This window comes from Paramisgurnus dabryanus, chromosome 23, assembly GCF_030506205.2.
Source record: "Paramisgurnus dabryanus chromosome 23, PD_genome_1.1, whole genome shotgun sequence".
Lineage (NCBI taxonomy): Eukaryota > Metazoa > Chordata > Actinopteri > Cypriniformes > Cobitidae > Paramisgurnus > Paramisgurnus dabryanus.
Genome location: NC_133359.1, coordinates 5,567,512 through 5,594,480, shown reverse-complemented (window position 1 = coordinate 5,594,480; position 26,969 = coordinate 5,567,512). Strand labels below are relative to the sequence as shown.

The window sequence follows — 26,969 nt, the reverse complement described above, 5'->3', positions numbered from 1 at the left end:
GTTGGCTTCATGAATCATATTCAGCTGTCAAGTGTAACTGTATAAGAATAATGAAGTGACTTTGTCTCCAAACTTATAGACTTGACTCACTGTCTGGTCACCAGCTGTACTGTATATTGTACAGAAACCTAGTAACTATTATGATACCTATTATGAGTAATGGATTGTAGACTTCATTGATCAACATGTCAGTCTATTTTAAATACTGTGTTTTTATAATTTAGATACACATACTGACACTGATATTGTTGTTTATACATCTGAACAAGAAAAATGTGACCACAAAAACAGTCAAAAGAAATATTTGTAGCAACAGCCATGCATTTGTATGGGTCAAACATTTTTGCATGACAAAATCATTAGGATATTAAGTAAAGATCATGTTCCATAAATATATTTCGTAAATTATCTCCCGTAAATATATACAAATATATTTAGCATTAGTAATGTGTTGCTAAAGGCTTTATTTGGACAAAATAAAAGCGTTTTTCTCAATATTTAGATTTTTGCACCCTCAGATTTCATATTTTTAAATAGTTGGATATCGACCAAATATTGCAAACCATTCATCAGTGGAAAGCTTATTTACTGCATAAATTTTAATAAAAATGACCCTTTTGATTGGTTTTGTTGTCCAGGGTCAGAAATGTGGTTGGTCGGCAAGCCAAAATAATATATAAACAAATAATAACAGACATACAGACATAACTGCATTGAAAACCTGTGTTATACATTTTTAGGACACTGACTGCGTAAAAGTGGGTGTGGCAAACCTGATCAACCAATGGGTGAAAGGAAGTCCAGAGGGCGGGAACAGAAACTGCCCTTCAACTCCATCAGTAAGCTTTTAATGAATTCACTGTATTTAGTACCTAATACAGACCATTCATAGATATCATAGAGTAAGGGTCTGATAAAAATGCTTTACAAGAAAACATGTCAGATGGGATTTGCATCTGAGCTCTTCAATTGTATTGATTTGAGTTCAAGCTAAATATTGACTTGGAAATATTACGATTTTACAGATTATAGAGGGAGTTTTCATATTTAACAGATACTCAGACATATTAAATATAGTCAAATATAATTTTACAGTCATAGGATGTGCATGTATAGTGCCCCCTTGTGGGAGAATGACCTACAACTTCAAAAAAACTCCACAGAGGATTTTTTTAAGACACAGTCTCATTATTTTTTTTTTTAAAGGAAAATGTTAGCCAATTTCATGTGTTATTTTTGATTTACTTTTAATTTTATGGTTCACATACTTACATCTTATAAAGATCCTACAATGTTTATCATGACTGGGTTGCTGTAAAAATGTCTTTTATGGTTACTAGTCTTGTAGTATCCAAGCTTTCCATAACATTTATTTATTATTATTTATTTACATTTACATTTACATTTACATTTAGTCATTTAGCAGACGCTTTTGTCCAAAGCGACTTACAAGTGAGGTAGACAATAGAAGCAATTATGGCAACATAAGAACAGCAATACTCATCAAGTCCAACACAATATACATAGCCAAGGGTATGTTAGTGGTTTTTTTTTTTTTTTTTTTTTTAGATAAAGAGGAAGGTAGATAGAGAAAGAGATAAAGAGAAGGGTAACTAAATAAAGATAGTAAATCTGTAATTAGGAAGTTAGGTAATGGTGGAAGAGATGGGTTTTTAGCCGAGTCTTAAAGACAGCTACAGTGTCAGCTGATCGTGTCACGACCGGCAGATCATTCCACAGTTGTGGGACAGTTCCTGAGAAGGTACGCGTTAGTGTTTTCTTCCCTTTTTGAGATGGTACCACAAGTCGTCGCTCGGTGGCAGAGCGCAGTGATCGAGAGGGTACATAAGGCTCTATAAGCAAGCGAAGGTAAGGGGGTGCTGACCCAGTGGTGGTTTTAAAGGCCAGGAGCAGAGCCTTAAATTTGATGCGGGCTGCTATAGGAAGCCAGTGTAACTTGACAAAGAGAGGAGTGACGTGCGCCCTCTTTGGCTCATTGAAGACCACTCTTGCCGCTGCGTTCTGAATCATCTGTAAGGGTTCGGTCGTGCAGGCTGGAAGTCCTGCCAGTAGCGCATTGCAGTAGTCCAGCCTGGACAGGACAAGAGCTTGGACCAGGACCTGCGTAGCATGCTCATCTAGGAAAGGTCTAATTTTCCTAATATTGTAGAGGATGAATCTACAAGAGCGAGCGGTGCTGGCAACATGCTCCGTGAAGCTAAGCCGATCATCAATGACCACTCCCAGGTTTTTGGCCGTCTTGGAAGGCGTGATGGTCGAGGAACCTAGCTGAATGGAAAAGTTGTGCTGAATCTTTGGTTCGGATGATATGACAAGCAGTTCTGTCTTCGCAAGGTTAAGCTGGAGATGGTGATCCTTCATCCAGAGTGAGATGTCCCTCAGGCATGCCGAGATGCGGGCAGAAACCGTAGGATCATCAGGGTGGAACGACAAGTGGAGTTGAGTGTCGTCTGCATAGCAGTGGTAGGAAAAGCCATGTTTCCGAATGACAGAGCCCAGGGATGTCATGTATATCGAAAAGAGCAGCGGTCCAAGCACAGAGCCTTGAGGGACCCCGGTATCTAGACGTTGGGGTTCGGAGACGTCACCTCTCCAGGATACCCGGAATGACCTATCTGAGAGGTACGACTTGAACCATAAAAGCGCTGTGTCAGTGACACCCATAGACATGAGAGTCGACAGGAGGATGCGGTGATTGACGGTGTCAAAAGCTGCAGATAGATCCAGTAAGATCAGCACAGATGATTTGGAGGCTGCCCTTGCCTGCCTTAGGGCCTCAATGACTGATAGCAGCGCAGTCTCAGTGGAGTGACCACTTTTGAATCCAGACTGATTGCTATCCAGGAGGTTATTTTGTGTGAAGAAAGTGGAGAGCTGGTTGAACACAATGCGTTCAAGAGTCTTGGAAATGAAGGGAAGAAGAGAAACGGGTCTGTAGTTCTCTAGCATAGCAGGATTGAGAGTGGGTTTCTTCAGCAACGGGGTTATCCGGGCCTCTTTAAATGCTACAGGGAAGGTGCCAGTGGAAAGGGATGAATTGATAATGTGAGTGAGAGCAGGGATAACAGACGGAGAGATGGCCTGGAGGAGATGGGTGGGTATGGGATCTAGCGGGCAGGTAGTCGGATGATTAGAAGCCAAGACCTTGGAAACATCTGCTTCGGATAGGAGAGAGAAGGAGGGAAGGGAGCATGTCTCAGGGATTTGAGAATGCGCAAGAAGCGGCGGCTCGGAGAACTGACTGCTAATAGTTTTCGTTTTCTTCACAAAGAAGGAAGCAAAATCATCAGCCGTTAGGTCGGATGAAGGTGGAGGGGCAGGGGGACAAAGAAGGGTAGAGAAGGTCTTGAAGAGAGTGTGAGAGTCAGGTGAGTTGTTAATCTTTGAATGGTAGTATAGGGTCTTTGCAGAGGAGACATCCTTGGAGAAGGAGGCAAGAAGAGACTGATAGAGGCAGAGATCAGAAGGATCATTCGATCTGCGCCACTTCCTCTCTGTAGCCCTGAGTGTGGAGCGATGCTCACGGAGAACCTCAGTTAGCCAAGGAGCAGAAGGTGTGACCCGGGCCGGTCCAGATGTCAGAGGGCATAATGTGTCTAAGCAGGATGTAAGAGTGGAACAAAGTGTGTCTGTGGCATTGTCAGTATCTAACAGAGAGAGTTGGCTGGGAGCGGGCAGCGTGGAAACAATCGCAGAGGATAAGCGGGAGGGAGAGAGCGTGCGCAGGTTGCGCCTGAACGTGACCAATGGGGGATCGTATGTAGCGACAGGGGGAGTCAGGTCGAGGTCGAGAGTAATTAGGAAGTGATCAGATGTGTGAAGTGGGGTGACCTGGGTGTGGTAGGTGGAACAACAGCGTGTGTAGATAAGATCTAAAAGATTACCAGACCTGTGTGTTGGTGAAGTAGGGACTCGCTTGAGGTCAAACGACGCAGTCAGGGTGTTGAAGTCAGCTGCCTGTGGTTTCTCCAGGTGGATATTGAAGTCACCAAGTACTACTAAAGGAGTACCATCCTCAGGGAATGAAGACAGAAGTATATCTAACTCCTCCAAGAAGTGTCCAAGTTGACCTGGGGGGCGATAGATAACTAAAAAATGCATTTTAGTAGGGTGGATGATAGTAACAATATGCGATTCGAAAGAGTTGCTGTCACATGAGGGGGTTTGCTGTTGGAATTTCCAGTCCTTTGGGATGAGCAGACCAGTTCCTCCACCCCTTCCTGTTGTGCGGGGACTGTATGAGAAAGTGTAGTTGTTGGAGAGGGCAGCCGGAGTGATATAGAGATTTATAACGATTAATCGCAACTAATCTTAAAGAGATACTTCACCTATTTAGCATTCAGCTTTGTATCTGTAGAAACCCGGCAGTATTACTGAATGACCATGTTTCCCTCCATCATTTCCCCCTGAGAGGAGAGATATCTGCATTTTGGTTCTGCAAAAAAGTCCTCCGATGATGCAAAAATCGTCATATTACATCATTGGAGGACTTTTTTGCAGAACCAAAATGCAGATATCTCTCCTCTCAGGGGGAAATGAGGGAGGGAAACATGGTCATTCAGTAATGCCGGGTTTCTACAGATACAAAGCTGAATGCTAAATCGGTGAAGTATCCCTTTAAGTTTGTGTTTACATCAAGCGTGCCGCACAAGCCCTGAAAAGTGAAGCCAAAACGTCTCGATCACCCCCCAGTGACTGGTCCCAGTATAGGTCATAAACCCCGCCTCCCCATGTTATTCAATGGGACTTGAGACCAACTAAAAAATTTAATTACGCTTTTTTTCCAAAGCTTGTTTCTATCATTTACTGTAGTTTTTATCACGCTGATGTGAATTCAAATGTTTGTTTTTAAAATAAGTTGGTGTTTAGTTAGTTATTTAATTATATAAAAACGGTGGTGTCACGTCATGATTGACAGCTGGGATATCGTGTGATATGCGCATTCTGCGAGGGCGGCTCTTGATTTCGCGGCTTTACTTCATGCTCACTACTGCGCATGACTGGTCCTGAAATCGCTACTACGCAGACTCAAGACCCAAGATGTCAGCGTCATATCGGGACACTGGCGGCTTCACTTTTCACCAATGGAAGAGAGCGAACAGGCGTCGTCCATCTTTTTTTACAGTCTATGGTTTACATCATATGTGTGTGTACGGTGTATAATAATGATGTATCTGTAAACACACAGACACACACATCTGTGTTTAATTTGAAGAAAAATATTTATTTATTAAGTATTTTTATTTATATATAATATAAATTATATAAAAATGTATATACGCATGTAAATATTTCTTAAATATTTTCATGCATTTGTTTGTATTTATATATACATAATTATTATATACAGTACACACACATATACAGTATTATGTAAAAAAAAAAACTTTTATTCTGCATACGATTAGTTGCGATTCATTGTTATGCAGCCCTAATTCATTTAGCTAATTATTTTATTTAAAGCAACCTACAAATGAGAAAACATCACTAGCAATATCTCGTAAGAGTAAAAAATAAATGCAGTAGCTTATACAATATTGTTATGGATTTACATGCTTTTGCATTGTTTGCCGTTTGTGCTACTGTGCTGTAACATCCATTATGTTAATAAAGGATGTGATGTGTATCAAATAGCAGGATAGTAAAGTGATTCTCAAGTTAACAATGCTTTCTAAATGCTCATCTCTTAGGATGTTAAACCTGGAGATGTTCTGCAGAAAAAGAACATGTGGGAAATTATCGGAGAAGGCGGTGCCGCCGAGAGATCAGGACTGGGAAGAAGGGTAAATACCTTGAACTCATAGGTTTGATTTTCACCAATTCAAAATGTTTAAACTGACTTTTGCTCACCTTTATATTTTCAGCGTTCCTCTTCGGGCAAACCGTACAAGTTTGTTGTGACAGGACATGGCAAATACGAAAAGATTTCCACTGATGGTGATCATTACAGTGAGTAGAAGACAGTCTTTACACTTTTTAAAATACCTCACAGCAAGAAGGTCCTCGGTTCGAACCCTGGCTAGGTCAGGTGTTTTTTCTGTGTGGGGTTTGTATGTTCTCCCTTTGTCAATGTGGGTTTACTCCAGTTACTCCGGTTTCCTCCCACAGGCCAAAAAACATGCAAGTTAGGTGATTTGGAGAGACCAAATTGCCCCTTTCCAACCTGTGTATGGATTAACTTGTGTACTTGTGTATGGATTAACCAGTTCTCGCCAAAAATATAGTCATAGATGCTGAAATGTCGTGAAGAATAAAGAAAGAAGGAAAGAAAGAAAATCAGATGTTTTATTAGAAAAATATATAAAATATTAAATCTAGTACAGTGCACCATTTGAATGCAAAGCATTATACACATCATCGTCAGTAAAGAGACAATGTTCTCAGCCCCGACAGTTTCTGCGACAAAAGACAAACATGCAAAAAAGAGGCAAAGCTTACAAAATGACCTTTACATAGGCCTGAAGTAAGAACATGCAGCATTTGACAGTCAGCATTCACAGATTCACTTGCAATAATGATTTGAAAAGTTCATTTTTAGAGCCGTTTCATCTGTGAAAACTAACTGTACCCAATACAGAGTACCAAGTACTCAAGAGTACCAAGTTCCCTGCAAGCATGCTGTGATCTGCTGAGTGCATCATGCCTTGCGTTCAGGCCTAAAATTTGACATACATGCGATTTACATCTCTTTCATATACAACTTCTGATTCTTTTTTCTGCACTTACCAAGTTTTACACTTTAAAAAATGATGATGCTTCACGATGCTATAAAAGAACCATTTTTGGTTTCGTAGAGATCCTCATCTTTCTGTTTCGCAAATTGTTCTTTAGATTATAAAAAGGTAAAACGTTGACCGATTGATTATTTAAGGAATCAAAAATGATTCTTCTATGGAATCGCTAATGTTACGTACACACCAAACGCGCGGCATCGCGTTACTCGCCCAAGATTGATTACTTGCGGGATTTAACTTTTTTCGCTCGAGTTGAATATTTTCAACTTGGGCGAATAGTGCGTGTTTTCACGGCAAATGCGCCGCCCATATCGCGTCATTCACATCGCCCCACGCGAGGACGTGTTTGATTGCGTCTTTGAATTGACTTTGTATGTAATCTACTCGCGCAAATTGTTGAACTTGCTTCAAGTGTGAACGAACAGTAAGAAGCACCATTATTTTTAAAAGTGTACTCGCCTGCCCACCTTTAACTTACGTTCACTTATTCCAACACCTTAAAAAACAGCACTTCTTATTAGTATGGTTTCTTTAGCAAGCAAAACAGAAAAAAATCTTATGTGTGGAGAGGGAATCTGCAAAAACAATTGTGTCAATTAACTAAATTGTATATATATCATTGAACACTATACTTTTTTATTATGTTAAGAAAAAATGCTATCAGTTTAAAACTGTGTTGCACTTGTCTGCCTAAAAGATTGCAAAATGCTGATGTCATAACATTGCTTTTTTGAATAATGTAAAAATGTTTGCCGTTTGTAATGATTATCAAAATATTAACATATTTAACATGCTTAAAAATAGTTTGCATTGATTAAAAAGATGAGCTTTGAATGTCTTAACAAGTAAAGTTTTTAATCTAAATGTGACGTCTCAAATAAAAATGTTTTTTAGCTTAAAACTTTAGGACTGCAATGTACATTTGACAGAAAATGTCAATTGATCTTGATCTAAAGTTTTACATTTTTAAAGAGAACAGGTTTGGATATTTATCAAAACTCTGCCATTATACCAAAAGCTATCAATATATTTTCCCATTAATTATACCGTATGTCAGTGGTTTAGGAAGTAGGGAAGCCTTTGGCTGTTCTGTTGAAGTCTTTTGGTTCTTCCTCTTTATTTTTGCGGCCTATGAGTCCCATTTCAAAAACTGTTGCGATCTTTGTCGCTGGTCGTGAAGCTGCCTCTTTTAGTCTCCTGGCATCGAATCGTGGGCAGTAAAGGAGAAGTGGTAAACGATGTGCAAATGAAGGAACTTCTGTCGGTGCCTTCTGTTCTGCTTCCAGTTTCTTTTGCTCCTCAGTTTTATTGGCTTCAATTTGTTGCAATATGCTCTCTTTGCTGGAGAACATTTGGAAAAGGACAGCGTCCCACATTTTTGTTGCCTTAGGGGGGTCCTGGCTCTCACCAGTCTTTGCTTCGTCTATTGACTTCACCTCAGCTGAGTTTTGATCAACACCAGCAGGGACTTCTCTTTCCGACCCAGGTTCTGGAAACTTGGGTTCCTCGGCTTCAACCACCATGTGTTTCTTGAGACGAGACCAGCCACTGAGTTTCGACTTGGCGCCTTTTGGTTTCTGTAATGCTTTCAAAAGAGGCTCTGCAGATAGGGAGGGTGCATCAGCTTCCTTCTCCGCTACAGGCTTGATCTCCTCTTGGCTACTAGGTTTTGTCTCGATTCTTACTTTTTTATCATTCTTTGTTTTAAGGTTTCTCTGGTCTTCTTTTGGTTTATCCTCTTCGTGCTTTTCGGGAGCTTTTTCAGAAGCAACTTTTTGCTGCTTAATTCGCTCCAACAAAGTCATTTTACCCTCTGTTGGCTTCTCTGCCAGTTTCGATGGTTGGGTATCACTTTTATCTTCCGACACCTTTGGAACCACTGGCTTTCCCATATCTTTGTCAGCTAACAGCACAGTTTTACTTTCAGGTTCTGGGGTTTCCTTCACAGTTTGAGCCGTTGCTGCCATTTGGGAAAGTCTAGGAGATCCATAGGTTGGAGTTCTTACTCTTGGTGTTACGATGGTTGTTATCTTTGTTTTTGGCGTTTCTGATGCTGATATGTCAGGCACAGTCACTACAATGGATGGAATTTGTCCTTTCGAATCTGTTGTATGTGCCACAGATTCCTTGGGAATGTCCCCCATAGATTTTGCAACCTTTAAAGTTAGAGGAGCCACAGTGGTTTCTTCTTGAACAATTGCCTGAGATGGTTGGATTGAAACCTGCTGTTTAGGCTTTGCCTCAGGCTTAACGTTATCTTTCATGGTCTTGTTATCATCTAGTTGAGGTACTTCTGGTTTCTGTTTTGGAAGTTGAGGTTCCTCTACAGTTGGTTGTGCAATTGGTGTAGAGATGCTAAAATTTGGTGAATAGCTTTTTATTCCACCGTGGGCTGCATATTCAGCGGGGGTCAATCCATAATATGATGTTTTGGATTTAGGTGTTGTTGGCGTTTTAGGTCTTTGATTGGCAAATGCTGGGACTCTTTGACGCCCAACTGAAGATAAGATAGGCTGTGCCGGTTCAATACTTGTTGTTTGGGTTGCAGGCTTTTCAGGTTCCTTTGCAACAGGTTTTGGGGATTCAAGTGCTTTAGTGTCCTGTATTTGAGCTTTTGCTGGTTCTGACAAGCTTTCAAACGTGGTTTTGTCTACTTTTTCTTGCGGAAGTTGAGTTGATTTCGCATATATATCCCCATTCTGAAGACTAGTGTCGTTCACCTGATCTGATATTTTGGGAATTTCATCATGTGGCTCAGTCAAGCTTAAGGTTGGTGTTTTAGATCTTCTTCCCTCCATGTGTAAAGGAGATACAGCAAATAAAAGTGGATTTGGACTTGAAATCTGAATCACAGGTACAGTAACGCGTTTCACATGATCTGGGGGTGTTTTGGAACGTCCTGAATGTGTTTTTGATTGGGTATAGTCATATGTTGGTGTCCTTGCTCTTATTGGAGTTGTAAGCACCTTTGTCTCTAGTGTTTGAGTTGAGATTTGTTTTGTCTCAAGAGATGAAGGCGTTGTATCTGGTTTAATCTCTGGAGTGCCAACCTTCTTTATTTCAGAAGATGGAATCGCCTCTTTCTTGGTTTCGGCAGTTGGGGTTGGGGCTTTCTTAATTTCTGAAGTTGGGGATGCAAATCTCTTGACTTCAAATGTTGGAGTCGCAACTCTTCTGATTTCTCTGGTTGGCGTTCTACCTCTTTGCAGTTCAGAAGTTGGTGTAACAATCTTTCTAACCTCAAATGTTGGTGTTGGGGCTCTCAACAACTCTGCAGTTGGTGTTCTACTCCTTGTTGGTGAAGAATATGATGGTGTCAACCCTGTTGACTTTGCAGTGTAATTGGTAATTTGAGGAACTTCAAACAATGACTTTGCGGTTTTAGAGACAGCGATTAGCTGAGGGCTTGGAGCCAGAGTTCCACTAACTTCCATTTTTTGTGAAGGTTGTAGCAGCGTGTCTGAGGATTTCATGTGTGTGATGTCTTCGGTCACTAAAATCGTGATTGGAGCCGTAATATGTGCATCATGTCTTAGTCCTGGTGATGGTGTGTATTGAAATGCTGGAGCTGGACCCACATATGGTTGAGGGGAAATCCTTGCTTTCTGGCCAAAAGAGAAACCTCTATGATGAGGGTAGGGAGATGACACATGCTGATACAGTGGTCGGACACTGAAACGTTGGTGTACCGTACCAATGAATAAAGGTGTTTCTGGAGTTTTGGGAGGTGTCGAGTGGTCACTGCGTTCTAGGTCGGGACTAGCTTCATTGACTGGGGAGAGGGTTGAGCGGAACGGGACGGATTGCTGTGAGGCCTGGGCCGCAGCCTTTTTCTTTGCCGTCTTCTTAAGTATTTTCCGGAGTCTGACATTTTCTTTCCCGGGTTTTGGGAACAGAGGTGGTGGGTAGTGCTGGGAAAGCAGGCCTGCTCGGGCAGCCATGAAATCTTTAGCCCCCTAAAACAATTACATAAGAGACACTGTCATGTTCACTTGAAAATATATATATATATTTTTACTCTTTGGTCTCCCAAAATTCACAAGCATGCCATATTTTTTCACCCTTATGCTGCTCCACATAGCTTTCTTTCTTCTGTGAAACAAAAAATGTAAAAGATTGTGCTAGTTGCTATTTCCCATTCAGTTACAAAGTAGGGACAATAAATAGCATATTGTGCATATACAGTATAGCATATAAAGCACTATATATATATTTTTTTTAAATAAAATCTTCAGCTATTATTCAGCTTGAATCAGTAAGAAATAAATCAGTCCAATTTGTTAGCAAATTAAATATCAATATTTTCACTAAATAACAATTTACATACAGTAACACTGTTTTTCCCCAAAGCTGGTTTGTGTAGCATGTAAATCATCTAGACTCTTTTAACTCTTTTGCCGCCATTGACAATCTAATCAATTAAGAGAAAACGCGTCGCTGCCATTGCCGAGTATTTCCGGCTTTCCGCAATATTGCTTTTATTCCGCAATGTATAAAACTCGGAAGTATCGCCCTAGGGCAAGCAACTGCATGTCCGTGAATGTTTTGAAGATCGCCCTGAATCTGATCTCTATCAAAAGTCCTTCCAAAAAAATCTAAATTTTGATCAAAATTTTGTGTTTTTGAAGAAACCTACCCATTTTTGAGAGGTAATAAAAAAAGAACTGATGAAGGTGGGATGAAAGGTTTTTTTTTTTTTTTTTTTTTTTTGGAAAGCTGAGGTCTGCTCTTCCATTTTATATATTTTGCATGTTTATATATTTAAAGAAGAACATTTTCTGGATGGCATTAAACTTTTGTGAAAATCATGTAAAAGTTAATGATATTTTAAGGTGATTTGCTTCTTCACACAGGTTTTAGTAAATTATGCAAAAGTTGTTGTGTTTTGGAATAACATGAGGGTTAGTACATGACATGAGTACCAAAAAAGTAGGGCCTATTGACTTTTCCTAGTAGAATTAAAATTACTATGGTCAAGTCGATAGGGACCATTTTTGGGTGAAAAACAAGCATCTTTATTGTTTTAACTAATAATATTGTTTTCTCTTTTTCAGGTGAATTTTCCTCTGATGACTTTTGAGGACTTCACAAACATCTTTTTATTTTCTGAGGTTACCCATCAAACTTGTTTGTTTATTTTAGTCACATAAGTACAATAAAAGTTCAATATAAATATATACCACAGTATGACAAACACCTTAAATATAAAGAAGTAATGCATTACATTTTATTGAATGCACTTTTCTGACTTACATTTTTTTTTATTTTCACTTTTTAATGTTTTAATGTCAGGTCTTTTTTGATTTTCACATATACGATGTTTATAGCAAACATACTCTCAGAAATGTATCTAATGCATTCCCACAGAATATTAAGTTGTTATCAATATTTTCTGCAGTATTTGTGTTGATAGTACAATATTCCTATTTTTAACGCTTATAAATTGATGAGTAACTGAATGTAAAATAGTTGATGTTTTCGTCCATTTTTGTATTGATTATCTATGCTGGCTTTATAAAAATCTGAAACATTGTTACATTTATATAAATAAGATTCGGTTAAATAAAATGTTTACACCCCAAATTAATTTGAAAAAATGAATAAACTCTCCATTCAAATTTTACAGCTAATTTTAATTGGGATTATAACCTTTATGGTGTAAGTTATGTCTTATTACAAATATATCCTTTATTTTTTTTTATCTCTTTGCATATTTTCTATGTACCGTAGTTCTGCATAATGACTACATAATGAATACACTGGAATTTGTTTTTTTTATCATATTTGTTTAGTTATAACCATTTTGCTACCCAGTCATATACAGAACGGGAATGTGATGTAGTCCATAGCAGCTTTTTTAATAAATTTGATATTTTGTATGATTCTTAATTTTTGCTGTATTTTTATATTAATTTTACAATGAGGTGCTATTATTTTGTACACATACAGTAAGACCCAAAACTTTTGTCAGTTTTTAATAGGGCACAACACATCTAGAATGCCTCCTTGGCCTAATTTTAGGCTGCGCAAGTCATCCATCCCGTGTGACAGTGTATGGTGGCACCTTCACTGTAATCTAATGCCAAATGATAGGGGGACAGTCACTGCTTAAGCTAAATACAGGGCAGCCACATTTTAAAAACAAAAAAAAATTGCACAGACTGTTATCAAATATCAATATAAAATATCTCTTATGTTACTGTACAATTATAAAACTTTACTGATACAAAGTGACATATTTACTAAGCAATGATCATAATTGTTAACATTGGTCTACAATATTATTAATAATATTAATTATACTATTGCACTGCTTGCTATATGTGACCCAGGACCACAAAACCATTCATAAGGGTCAATTATAAGAAATTGGGATTGACACGTCATCTGAAAGATGAATAAATAAGCTTTTTATTGATGTATGGTTGTTTTGATAGTTCAAGTGCAACTTTTTGAAAAGCTAGAATCTAAGGGTGCAAAAAATTTTTGATTCATACAGTACAATGTATTTTTAGCTATTGCTACAAATATACATGTGCTACTTATGACTTATTTGTGGTCCAGGGTCACACATAAATCACAAAGTCGTGCAAATTACACATTCTGGCATTGATATAGATCAAAATTCAGCATTTCTGACCCAATTATTTGCAGTGGTATTGCATATAAGTGAAATACTTGAATGACTCGTATAACACATTTTACCATGGTTTCAATGTAGGCCACCTGTAAGAGTATGTAAAACAAGCCTTCAGGCCACAGAGTGACACACAGAGACATACGAGAGCTGGTCGTCCTTTTAAGGCCCTGGTAGGCTGGGCTGCCTGGAAAACTTCCAAGATACGATTTCAAAAGAGGAAAGGGCAAGAATAGCCAAGCAGAAATTCATGCACGGCATTACTGCTTATTAGCAACTACAGTACTGTACCTATGGTGAACAAATATGTTCAGGTGTACAGGTGGCACATATCCAGTTAACTTACTAAGAGACTGTAGAAGAAGACGGATGAAGAGGTCCCCTGTAAATATAAACATGAATGAAGTTAGTCAGAACTGATTTTTACGTGTCAGCAAATGTAAGCAATTTAAAAAATGAAAGAAAGAACAATGCCAGTTTTTAGATAAAGTCACATTATAACAAATATACGAAAATGTATCATACGAATTCCATTTTACCACAAGTTAAATGGTTGCAATCCCTCTAAAGCCTTTTCCTAAAGGACTGACACATCTTTCCAAAAATGGCCCACAGTGGGCATTAACATGTTAGCAAAAACATTAAATTTATAGCTGTTGCTTGTACACTACCTGTGTGTCTGCTCTTCAGGGGTGTCCGGCGGCTGCCTGCTTGTCCCAGCTCGGACTGTCAAAACGGTACACTCATGTTGAGTTCAACTATTCCCCCTTCCTTCAAATGGAAGGCACAGGCTCCATAGCAGTCCAAAAATAAAACCCAGAGTCTGTTACTCAGAATGCACGCTGAGCAGTGACGGCGTACAGGAGCCGTCAGCAAAGCGCAGGGGTGGGGGTGAACCAGGTCACCTTATGATCAAGTGTCGCCCCCCTCCCCAGTGTGGACGGGACACACACCCTGAGTTAGGCAAACTGTTAGCACAGCGTCACCTACAGTTAAGGCGCAGCAGTTGCTACTCATATGAAGCTGGGGGTGAAATTAACTAGTTGCAGCCTGGTTGTAAACAACATAGAATATGATACATATAATATGACAACATACATACAATATCTGTGTGACTCAAGTGTTGTCTGTGTTTAATGACTCAGGAGTTGGGACTGAGGAATTTTGTCAATAGACATTCCCGATATACAACGTACATGCAGCAAAATATTTGTGCATTGCACAACTATGTGGAAAAGTATCAAAATAAAAGATATACACATTTGTTAGTCCCCAAAAAATGCATTTTTTACCTACACAAATGTATTGACTATTAATATATTTAATAGTATTTAATTTATTTATTTATGTAATTTTATGATAATTTATTACATTTAATTTTAATTATTTATAATATACAATTATTATAATATAATTATTATTCATAATATATATCAATAAAATTAATAATATATAATTATATATATTGTTATGGAAGGTGAAATGTATTTGAAACATAATTTTCATGCAGTTTTATAATCACCATCTATAATCATTCCGAGCAACTAACAGTCACGTTTCTGAACATTTATAATGAAACACAAGCTACCTTATCTGTGTGAAACATATGCCAGTTTTTATTTAGGTTCAACATATCATTTGACAAACAGTTTCGTATGGGGTTCATAACACATCCCGTAAGGCCCTATGAGCGAGCCTTGTGGGACCCCACTGCAAAAACATTCATTAATTACCTTAAAAACTGCATCAAATGCCAAACCGCATACATTCTCGATTATCCCATTTAGATAAAGGGTTAATTGTGCTTGCGAAGTATTATTGCAAATATAGCAACAGCATTTTAACATTCCAAACTTGTAGGTCATTCCAGACTTAAGTCTCTGACACAATTCTTCAAACCCTCATCCATCTCCTTTTTCAGTGCCCGGGTCAAGATCTGGACCTTCCCTCCTAAACCAATCCCACTACAAATCTCCACCAATGGTAGATCTTCAAGTGTCGGGTGTCACTATAACAGACAGACTTATTCAGGCCTGCATGTTTGGAAACTTTGAAGCCAGTCTCGGCCAGCAGGGAGCTCACTTCTTTCTTCTTGTCTAAGGTAAGGGTGAGAGAGAGAGAGCATGAGAGCGAGTGGGTAATGGATCAGTTAGGGCGGGAAGACTTGCATAGCTGTAAATGAGGTCAGAGTCCCCCCACATCGTATGAGGATCAGCAGATTAGACAACTGCAGAAAAGCACTGCAAATGAAGACCGCATTGTGGTCGATTCAGCAACCTCTTTTTATTTACCCGTAAAACTGTAAGAAACATACAACTGTGCATGAGTGTGTTGATACATAGTCTACAGCATCATTCATGTGTACGACTTTTTACTGGTATCTGTCACTAATTAATACATTTGCAGATACATTTATCTTTCTATCTTCATGTTGCTGTAAAGACAGACCGTGTCTCATTTCATGTAGCCTGTGTATTTGTGCAGTGGGGTCCAAATAACTAAAAATCAGTAAATTATGGAAAAAAGTCGGCTAATTACATAGTCAGTATCAACTTTATGAATCTCTCAGACTATAGGAAATAAAAAAAGATATGAAATGGCTTTTGAAAAAATCTGAAATTCATAGGTGTCATAGGTTTTTGAAAATAATAGGGTGTGAAAAATATACAGTAACAATATCATTTATCCGTTTGGCAGTCGCTTTTCGAACTCATGACCTTTGGCCTGCTAATGCAATTCTTCACAAATTAAGCTAACGCTGTAATATATCTAAATTGTGGTCTATGCAGAATTTAGTTTACATTGTTTACATCTATTTAACAGAATCTAAGTTAAAATAATATAATATTGGCTTTGTATACATTTTCATGCAATGCTTAGATGTTAGTGTGATATTGGTCAGTAAGTCTATAGTTTTGAATCAGGCTGGGGGCCTCTAGGAAAACTGCTGTCACAGACCATTGTTTGAATGACAAGAAATACTCTGTCCCATTTAAACTCTATAGATTCTATGTCCAGATATGGAGGGGAAATGTACCATATAGATACTATTTCAAGAGAAAGAACCTGAGCTGGGACGTAGAAACTAGATCCTGAACAATGTCTGAGCCTATTAACTGCAGCTGTCTAAGTCAAATTCTAAGGCTTGAGATGTTTGTAAGGATGTCACATCAGTGTTTATTTCTATTTTAAGTCATCAAACCCTTGTTGTTTTCTTACGGATCCTCAGAAAAATGTGAGACCTGCTCGCGAAATTGGTAAATAGTACAAAGTATCTGACAAACAATATAAAAATATGTTTTTAAAGATCAATAAATGATTTAAACCACCCAAGGAGGTGTATTAAAGAAAAGTCCCTGACTTTTGATCTTTTCAATGACCTTTAGTATCCTGACCTGACCACGAATCTCAGCAGAGTGGAGAACAAACTTTCACATAAATCTAAGTATGGCCGAGGGGACTTCTCACTTATCATGTGTCTGCCAATTTCCAAGTCAGCTTCAATTTCGTCAGATTTTATAGCTAATAATAAAACATTTTGGGCAATGCTAAGCTAAACTAAGGTGCCTCGTGTGACCTTGAACTGTGAGGATAAGCCACAAGACTATGGTATAAAATAATGTTTAATAATTACGGCTTTTAAACTCTCGACTGAATTTATGGATCTTAAAGTTAGTCAGAATTTCTTTAGCAGATATTCTGGTTTACAAGCGACCTAACTTGTGTTTGGATAAAAATATATTTTTTTGCATTAGCGTGAGTGTCTTATTAATGTTAATGAATCTTAGTTTCATTTGTGCTTCAATTTTGTCTCCAAAAATTTTCTTAAAATCCATTCAAAAAATAAATATATAAGATATACAATATAAGGTATACAATAAAAATATAACACTTTAAAATAAAAAAAATGACTTAAATATTTAAATATCCAACATTTGAGATCTAAGCGCACTTAAATACATTGAGACCTCATCAGAAATATTTACAAATTAACAGTCATTATGGAAAAATGTATGAGATATTTAAGATCTCAGATGTCAATTTTCTTTGGCTGGCAGTCTGCATTATTCAATTTGGCATAAGCCTATTGGTTCAGCATCAAAGGGAGAGAGGGTCAGCATGGAAAGGGGAGGAGACCATTTTATGAATCACCATTCCAAGGAGGTCTCTGCTTATATATTTAGTCTTTGATTGGAGATTTTCACTAGGCTGTCTGTAGTCTTGCTTTAATGTTCTGATTTGTCCCATTATCTTGTAGTCTTAAAGACAACAGCCATCATGTCAGACACAGAGGATGTGTGAGTATCATTAACATCATCATTTCATTTTAAAAATCGATCTACACTTTGTTTTGGATTTGTGTGGAGTGCAAGGCCATAATTAAGGTTTTCTATTTTTTTTTTTTTTTGTTATTTATAGTGAACACATCGAGGGTGAGTAAATTTTCCTTTTTTTATATTCACTTATGCATTTTTTTAATTCTATGTATTGTAATTGTTGGTTATGTATCACCTGTTTGTTATGTTGATAAGAACATTGTAATGTCATCACTAGCATTATAGTTTACAGAAAATATATTTAGGGTGCAGGTGTATTCTGGAATGCATGATATTGTAAATAATTTTTGCATGATAGCAAGGTTTCTCTATTAGTAAAAGTTTTGCATCTTTATATGCCTACCCACATTTTTACCATAATTCATTTTATTGACTTTAATTATGAATTACATTGAATATTTAAGCAGTTTGAATTGTAATTTATTTTGCATTGGATTTTGCACCACAAATGTTTCCAAATAAGCACAGACAATGTTAAGAACGAGAATTAGGCAATGATCACTGCTTGTGAAGGAGGCCACTGGTATCTAATGTCATGCAGTCGCTACTTTAGTGTACTTTAGATATCTAGTGGCATGTGTTTTATATAAAGTTATGGATGCTCTAAATGGTTTTCATGCTCATCTATGTGCATTTGATTTTAAATGTATTATTGCACAGTTTTGGGTGTGTGCAGAATGGCATACTGTCATACTACTACATTCACCAAAATATAATTAAACATGCAATAAAATATGTATTAAGTTTGCATTACATCATGCATACTATTTCACATACTACTTTTGAAGTGCAGTAGCCCTAGCAGTATTCCATTCTGAACACAACACATAGCATTCAGTTCTTCCTTAATGGGGGGGATGTATGTTTTATCAAATGCATTTTGTTTTTATGAAATCTTCAATGTTCTCCCCTTTTAAGGATTTGTGTCATTGTCAAGGTTAAAGCGATGATACTCAGTGAAGAAAGACAAAAATTATTATTAATTTAAAAATGCCTAAACATTTCTTCTTTATTAAGTTGTGCAGATCACTATTCTGTGATCCTGAGTATCATCGCTAGTATCTTGAGTATCATCATTGGCTGTACTGTATTGGCTGTATTGCTAACTTCATGAATTCTGTTCTTGTTTCTGTTCTTGATCAATGCTTGCTGCATGCAGAGGGCACTGAAGAGGGAGGTAATGTTGATGTGTCCTCTATACTGTTGTCTCCCTCTAGTGGAGCATATCTATACTGATCTCTGATCAGGGAGCAGTGCTGTGATAATCTGACAAATATTCAGTGCTCATTTCAGCTAACCACAGTACTGTGACCTGCTGTTTGCTGACATTGCTCTGCATGGCATGTGCTGAAAGCTCACACTTTCATTTTGAATACCTGTCGCTGGTTTAGATGTCGGGGTACTAGTAGAGGAACTTGCACCATGTTGAAGAAAGAACCTTCAAAACATTGTGTGAATGCAATGCACCACACTTTCAAAAAAAAAAATACAAATTTGTCACCTGGATGGTACCTTTTAAAAAAATTTAAAACATTTTGTCACTGATATGTAACTTTGAAGTACACTGCAAAAAATTATTCATTCAATATAATACATTTTTTAGGGTGATAATAATAAAAAAAATCATTCAATTTACTAAATCTTTTTAAGGTAAGTGGTTGCAATCAATTTATTTAAGCATTTAAACAAAAGTTTTTATTTTTCTATTTTTTGTTTTGTTATGTTTACATGTAGCTTAATAAATTGATTGCAACCACTTACCTTAAAAAGATTTAGTAAATTGAATGATTTTTTTTATTATTGAAAATTATTCAATTATTCTTTCAATTTACTCAAATTTTTTAAGTAAGTGGTTGCAATCCATTTATTTAAGCTACATTTAAACAAAAGTTTTTATTTAATTTTTATATTTTTTGTTGTTGTTTAAATGTACACTGTAAAAAATACTTTGCTGCCTTAAAATTTTTTGTTGAATCAACTGGGATTATCAAGTCATTTGAACTTACTAGTATTGATCTTGACTAGAGATGAGTTGTTACAACTACAGGTGAGTTGTTATAACTTACAAAAGTAAGTTGACTTTTCGCAACTATATTTGTGACAACTCATCTCTGTTGACATAACTTGTAAATCTGAGTTGATTTAACAAAAATCTTAAGGCAGCAAAGTATTTTTTACAGTGTAGCTTAAATAAATTTACAACCACTTACCTTAAAAAATTAAGTAAATTGAATGAATCATTTTTTTCAGTGAGTGACAACTTTTGTACCATCTTCTCTAGAAATAAAAACAGATTAAAGTTGTTTCGATAAAACCTAAAAAAAAAACTTGATTAGTTCGGAATGATTTAAATGTATATTCATGTAAAGATTTTTTGGATAGTAAAAATTTAAATAAATCGAAAATTGTATTAATAAATAAATTAATGGTTGGGTCTCTGTTGTGTTAGTGTGTTTGGCGTTTGAATTAAAAATTTTAATACGTTTTTTTATTTTTTTATTTACATTTTTTTTTTCTGCATATTAATTTGTTTGTTTGTTTCCTGTATATTTATTTATTTATCTATTTATTTTCTATACATTTATTTATGTATTATTTATTTTTTGTTATCTAATGGTAGGCAACTGTTTATTTGTTTAAAAATGTAAACAATACATTTTAATTATTTATTAAAAATGTATAATTATTATATATTTTAAGAATGAATTATTAATCTATTAATCAATTAAATATAAGTTTTATAGGAATGCAAAACTCCTCATTTTGTGAAAATAGAGTGCTATGCAAATACCTGTAACATTATTGACCTGTAACATCAGTTTGTTTCCTGTATTGCCTGCACTGTAAAAAAAATCCGTAGAAATTACAATGATATTGCAGCTGGGTTGCCGGTAATTTACCGTAGATTTACATTTATGTTATTTACTGGCAAGAGTTTGTTCAAAGTTAAATACATTTTTAATATTAACAAGTCTTTATCTTTACAGAATAAAACTATACAATAACAGCCTCATGCAAAGCATTCTGGGAACCAGAAATCATCATCAACCTTTTTCTGTAAGATTTTGTTTCCCAGAATGTTTTGCTTGATGCTGTTTTTTTAGTTTTACTCTGTAAAGACAAAGACTTGTAAATGTTTAATGTTCATTTAATTTTGAACAAAATATTGCCAGTAAAAAACATAAATTTAAATCTACGGTAAATTACCGGCAACCCAGCTGCAATTTCTACGGAATTTTTTTACGGTGTGGCATTGATTTTCCAATAACCCAGTAACATGTACTTGTCCTCTTTTCATTCTCATACACAGAGGGAAAGCCAAGGTTTAAGTAAGTATTCATTATCACACTAAAACATCATTTATACATTGCTCTGATTCACAGTAATACAATATACAGTATTATATTTGACCATTTGTTTGATAATATTAAAACTTTTTATAAAGACCAACAGGACCCAAAATCCCAGACGGTGAAAAAGTGGACTTTGATGTAAGTGTTTTTAAAAAAAATATATAAATAACAACTTGTCCATCAGTGTACAGTAATTTTTCAGATGACATTTCTTGGTGTTTCTGAAATGCAGGACATCCAGAAGAAACGTCAGAACAAAGATCTGATCGAGCTGCAGGGCCTCATCGATGCTCACTTTGAGCACAGGCAGAAAGAAGAGGAGGAGCTTATTGCCCTCAAGGACAGAATTGTAAGTAAAAATCACAAACTTAGCCACCTAAACTTCTCAGAACATATAGATCAAAGTGTCAAAATATGGACGTGTGTTTGGTTTTCAGGAGAAACGCAGAGCTGAGAGATCAGAGCAGCAGAGGATCAGGGCTGAGAAGGATAAGGAACGTCAGGCGAGACGTGAGGTATGCGTTTGTTTCTTTGACCTGGAGTCCAGGATGTGCTTGTCCTCCAGCTGTGTGTTTATAGCCTGTCTTGATGGTTCCTACAGGAGGAAAGACAGAGGAGAGAGGAGGCAGATGCTAAGAAGAGGGCAGATGAAGAGGCAAAGAAGAAATCAGCTCTGTCCAACATGGGTGCAAGCTACAGCAGCTATCTGCAGAAGGTCAGCCCTTCTTCTTTTTTTTCATACTTTGTTGGATGTAAAAATCAACTTTATAGATTTATAGAGAAAATTTGTATAAGTTTTAATGCTAAAAGGTTCTTCATACCAGTACCATATACTGAAGAAGAACCATTTTTCCCTCAGGACCATTTAGTCTATGGTGCTAAAGACAAACTTCTTTCTTTCTTACCTTTTAATAGTTTAAAGGTATAGTTTGTCGAAAAATAAAAATGATGTCATTATTCACTGTCAGAATAAAGGTACAAAGTTGTTCCTTTTTCTGTCGCTGGGGTGGTACCCTAAAAGGTACCTTTTTGGGGTGCGTTCTCCGATAACGTTATCTCTTAGCGCGATACGAAGACTCAAAAGGTACACCTTAACTACAGGTATACCTTTCCTACGTGTGTTCTCCGAACTATACCTTAGGATGTTGCTTAAGGTAAACCTTCTTAAGTTCGACCTTAGCGGGTGCTGTCCATGGTGGAGGTGCTGAATAGGTTGATATCGATTGCTCGACAATCAATTATTCACTTCATGTAATAGGTTTCGCTGCGTTATGAGATAGCGGTGTTCTTTATTAAAGAAACATTTTAGAAATAGTTCAAGTTAAATTTATTAGGAATATCTGGTAAAAATATTTCAAATTGCAAACAACTAAATTCAACCTTCTAAATTTTATATCAAACCCGTGCAAAACCCGCAACTTTATTTCCAAACGTATCATGCATAAACTGCTCCATTGCATCCGCCATGCCTTCACTTGAAATTAAAATTTATATTAGGGGTTCCCAATAAGTGCGTTGCAAAGGGGAATAAAGTGGGTCGTGCAGGTACTTGGCTGTGCATTACACTTAAAATATCTAAAAACAAACTGTTGTTGTTCATTAGTTGACGCGTTTATTGTGCTTGGACACTGGATGCGCAAGCAGCGTGGTTACAATGCGGATAAAGCTTAATGAACGCATTTCTGGAGCCTGTCTGTCTACTTCAAATATAACATAAAAATATATATTATATAATAGCCTTTATAAATATATAGTATGATTGCTTTAGAATTTAGCTTGATTAGTTTTAATGTGGAAATTTTGTTGACCTTAGGAGACTACAAGCCGTAATCAAGTGGAGCAGTTTATTTTGAATGTTTATAAAGAATATGGCATGCAGTTGCCTCAAAGTTATAAAACGTCAAAAAAACTTCGATGCAAAGTCGAATTAACATTAATAATCATAATTAATTTTTTTTACCCGATTTATTTATGCAACTAAAATACTAAGATTTAACGGATATGAAATGCACAAATTAAATAGTAGGATTCGCTGTATAGCTGCCATAGTTTCACCAACTCCAACACCCAATATATATTTTTTAAATAGTTTCTTAAGCCTGTAGCATTTAATAGTTCGCAGCTGACGTCCCTTTGGAAAACATAATAAAAAATCTAACAACCATCAATCCAATGATGTCTAATTATGTGAATGTTTTATTCTTTAAATATAAAAATATTTGCCTAATTAAACACGGAGTGTATAAACTTTTTTTTTTTTTTTTTTTTTTTTTACAAATATTTAGTTATATATGACTGCAATGTAAGCTTTTATGAAAGTGATGGGATGAGTCATGTGGGATAAGGTATAGCTAAGAGTGCTCCAGACCAACCTTACGAACGTATGACTTACAGAAGGTATACGTAACTAAGAACGTTTCGGCAAACACGTATTAGCGATAAGGTACAGCTTAAGGTACAACTTAAGAACGACGTAGCGTTAAGGTAGTTTCGGAGAACGCACCCCTGTACCTTTATGGGTATAAAACACATTGAAATGTTGAACCTTATGGGGTACAATATTAAACTTTAAGGACCTTTTGTGAACAATTTTGTACCAGTTCAATTTTAGGGGTACAAAACAGTTAACTGTACCTTTAAAGGTACAAAATAGATCCTTAAGGAACAGTAATGTACCCCAAAAGGTACAACATTGTATTATGTTTATATACCTGTAAAGGTACAAAACAGTACCTTGGGGTACCACCCCAGCAACAAAAAAGGTACAGTACAGTACTTTTTACTCACCCTCAAGTTGTTCCAAACAAGTTGGTAAAAAAAGAATACTATGGAAGTGAATGGTGCCCCAGATATGTTTGGTAAATTTTTCAAAATATTTTAATTTGTTTTTAGCAGAACAAGGACATTTTGAAACATCTTGAGATTAAGTAAATGATAACTTTTATACCTTCTTGTACCTTTTATTTGATAGTGCAGACCTCCTCTAGAAATTAAAACCTTAAAAACCTTATTTTTTAATTTTTTTAAAACATTTGAACTCATTAGTTCTGAATTATTTAAATGTATGTTTTCATGTAAAGCTTTTTTTGATAGTAAAAATTGAAATAAATCGAAATTGTATTAATAAAAATTTGATGATTGGGTCTCTCTGGATAAGTTGTGTTGGTGTGTTTGACATTTGACTTAAAATATTTAATAAGATTTATTTATTTATTTTCTGCATATTTTTGGTTTGTTTGTTTCCTGTAGGCCTATATTTATTTATTTTCTATACATTTATTTATGTATTATTTGTTTTTATATCAGAACAAAGACATTTTGGAACAACTTGAGATTAAGTAAATCAGAACAGAATTTTAATTTTTCAGTGAACTAATTTTAATGGAGTTTAATAAGTAAACGAGGACAAATATTTGATATAAACATGACTGAAACTTCTGTTGGTGCTTCACAGGCTGATTCCAAGAGAGGTGGCAAGAAACAGACAGAGAGAGAGAAAAAGAAGAAGATTTTGGCTGACAGACGCAAACCGCTCAACGTTGACCATCTCAGTGAAGATAAACTCAGGTAAATCTAATCAGGATTATTCAGCATTGTTATCTGAACTGTACAGAGTAAGGACAGTTCTTATACTTCCTTGTGTCTTGTGTCCTGGCCATTAGAGAGAAAGCAAAGGAGCTGGCTGATTGGATAAAGACCCTGGAGTCTGAGAAGTTTGAACACATGGAAAAGTTAAAGAAACAGAAGTATGAGGTAAGGAATACAAACAAACAGTCACAAATAATATTTAATTTTTAATATTTTTATTTAATAATTGTTGAATCAGAGTCATTAAAAAAGTGATATATTGTGAATATTCTTACACAAAAGTCTTACCCAACAATATTAACCATATAAGATTTGATATGCATTGTTACAGTTTTTTGTGCTATTGTCAAAGCTGTATTTTCAAGATCACTATAAATCATAATAAATCTCTTATCATCTTCTCTAGGTCCTCACACTGCGTCAAAGAGTGGAAGAGTTGAGCAAATTGTAAGTGCAGTTGCATAATAAATGAATGGCGCCCCCTGCTGTGCATGTTGTGTTTGTTGCGGTCTCAGCATATTCACCGTTTTGTTTATAAATAAACAATCTTAAATTCAAGAAAACATTTATAGCCCTTTTAAGATTAAACTTTAAACTTAAAACAAGTTTTTGAACAATTTTTAGCAATTTATCAAGACTGATACGCCTACAGTGAACTTTAGCACACTGGAAACCTAAACGAATATAGTTCACCCAGATATGTCCATCTTAGATAATTATGACTTCCTTTCTCTATATATTTTTTTATTATATATGTAAAATATTGTATATTTGTTTGTGCTTATTTGTACTTTTTGAATCGCCTGTGACATGCATGTTGTTGTGTAATCCAGTGTTAATGGCTGATGGATGGATGGATGGATGGATGGATGGATGGATGGATGGATGGATGGATGGATGGATGGATGGATGGATGGATGGATGGATAGATAGATAGATAGATAGATAGATAGATAGATAGATAGATAGATAGATAGATAGATAGATAGATAGATACGCCTACATTTGCTCACCTGTATTGTCACTTTTGTATTACAGTAGCAAGAAAGGCGCCGCCGCTCGTCGCAGAAAGTAAGTGCATCTTCCTGCCTGCCAAGACTGCTAAGATGACCGAGAAGAAATGCATCTCAGACAATAATTATTGTAGTGTCAAAGATCAGCAAACTCCCTCGACTTGGACTGTGATTTGGTTCCTATGTATGTCATGTAAATAAATTCTGACTATAAAGCAGTAGATCTGTTCTTAGTGAAACATCAATAAAATCAATGTTTTTAAATGATGTCATCCAAGATTATTTTGTTCATGATTCCACCTGTGCATGATCATTCTTGAAGTGTGTAGTGGGTTTGGTACAAGTAGCATACATGGGGAAGATTTAGAGTTTGCATTTTAAAACAACACAACAACATTTAAACTCTGACATTCATAAGTTTAGGGTCATTAACTCTTACTTTATTTATATTTCCCACATTTTAGAATAATAGTAAACGTATTAAAACAATACAATAAGGTTGTATTTGTTAACATTAGTAAAAACATTAGCTAACATGAAAAAGCAATTTAGTTTTTCAGCATTTATTCATTTTTGTTTATGAAAGTTAATGCCAGTGCACTTGTTCATGTTGGTTCACTTGCATTAACTGATGTTGACAATTACAACTTCTGATTTTAAAAATGTATTAGTAAATGCTGAAATTAAGATAAATACATTTTGTAGAGATTCTGTAGCACTATTGGAAGGGTTCCCAGCAAGGCACCAACTAGCTGCTTTATCCTTATTATTGTGTCATGCTTTCAAAAAGAAAAAGAAAAACTAATATGCTTTGACATTTATAATTATATTTTGTCTACAAAAATAAGTTCACATTTTTAAATCATTCTTAAAGTTATGAGAAATATTTATGTCGCTTTTGGAGGATGAAGAAAGAACTAAATAAATAAACAAATAAATATATGTTAGGCTTAAATTTCTGTAAATAGCTTCTTTTACAAGCTGAGAACGAATTACTTGGTTTATTTCGTAATTGTATAGGCCTATACGTCAAAGATACTGTCAATACAGGTTAACATTTTTGATAACATTTAAACACAAAAATGTAATGCATGTGCAATTTATTGAATATTATGTTGCAAAATAATGGTGATCACTTACAAAAACACAAGGTATTTGACTGCTGACTGTATGTCTGAAACGGCATTTATCATCTGGTCACATGCACCTAATGATCTATTTTGTGATATTTAAAATAAACAGCATTAAAAAATATTTGTAAGAGTAGGCCTGGTATTGTTTCCTTC

At 36.0% G+C, this 26,969-nt stretch overlaps 3 protein-coding genes across 7 annotated transcripts in view; 2 read left to right on the top strand and 1 right to left on the bottom strand.

Annotated features, from left to right (window-relative positions):
• Nucleotides 1-12,644, top strand: part of lsp1a (lymphocyte specific protein 1 a) — a 44,344-nt gene extending 31,700 nt beyond the window's left edge. For both annotated transcript variants that reach the window (XM_065292205.2, XM_065292204.2), the window contains exons 10-13: nt 741-839; nt 5,712-5,804; nt 5,886-5,970; nt 11,810-12,644. In XM_065292205.2, the coding sequence (XP_065148277.1) occupies nt 741-839; nt 5,712-5,804; nt 5,886-5,970; nt 11,810-11,835 (303 nt within the window). In that variant the 3' untranslated portion in view covers nt 11,836-12,644. The remainder of the gene's footprint in view (nt 1-740; nt 840-5,711; nt 5,805-5,885; nt 5,971-11,809) is intronic.
• prr33 (proline rich 33) lies at nt 6,289-14,221 on the bottom strand. The gene is made up of 3 exons (XM_073813370.1): nt 14,064-14,221; nt 13,739-13,774; nt 6,289-10,711 (listed from the first exon to the last, which is right to left on the bottom strand). The coding sequence occupies exon 3, from the start codon at nt 10,694-10,696 to the stop codon at nt 7,817-7,819; it is 2,880 nt and encodes a 959-aa protein (XP_073669471.1). The 5' UTR covers nt 10,697-10,711; nt 13,739-13,774; nt 14,064-14,221; the 3' UTR covers nt 6,289-7,816.
• Nucleotides 14,222-15,402: 1,181 nt separating this feature from the next.
• On the top strand, nt 15,403-25,950 carry tnnt3a (troponin T type 3a (skeletal, fast)). 4 transcript variants are annotated; one of them, XM_065292207.1, is made up of 13 exons: nt 15,406-15,493; nt 17,651-17,690; nt 17,812-17,825; nt 18,889-18,906; nt 21,040-21,058; nt 21,175-21,220; nt 21,315-21,431; nt 21,520-21,597; nt 21,684-21,797; nt 24,537-24,649; nt 24,745-24,835; nt 25,077-25,117; nt 25,709-25,950. In XM_065292207.1, the coding sequence occupies exons 2-13, from the start codon at nt 17,671-17,673 to the stop codon at nt 25,743-25,745; spliced, it is 708 nt and encodes a 235-aa protein (XP_065148279.1). In that variant the 5' UTR covers nt 15,406-15,493; nt 17,651-17,670; the 3' UTR covers nt 25,746-25,950. The 4 variants fall into 4 exon arrangements, with proteins under 4 accessions (XP_065148281.1, XP_065148279.1, XP_065148282.1 ...); XM_065292208.1 differs by lacking the exon at nt 15,406-15,493 and adding an exon at nt 15,676-15,693; XM_065292209.2 differs by lacking the exon at nt 18,889-18,906 and having other exon boundaries at nt 15,403-15,493.
• The last annotated feature ends 1,019 nt before the right edge of the window (nt 25,951-26,969 follow it).

Excerpts from the sequence above, each read along its gene's own strand:
- prr33 (XM_073813370.1), bottom strand. The coding sequence starts at position 10,696 with ATGGCTGCCCGAGCAGGCCTGCTTTCCCAGCACTACCCACCACCTCTG.
- tnnt3a (XM_065292207.1), top strand. The coding sequence starts at position 17,671 with ATGTCAGACACAGAGGATGT. Across the intron at positions 21,432-21,519 it reads TTGCCCTCAAGGACAGAATT|GAGAAACGCAGAGCTGAGAG; the intron begins GTAAGTAAAAAT and ends TTTGGTTTTCAG. Across the intron at positions 21,598-21,683 it reads AACGTCAGGCGAGACGTGAG|GAGGAAAGACAGAGGAGAGA; the intron begins GTATGCGTTTGT and ends TGGTTCCTACAG.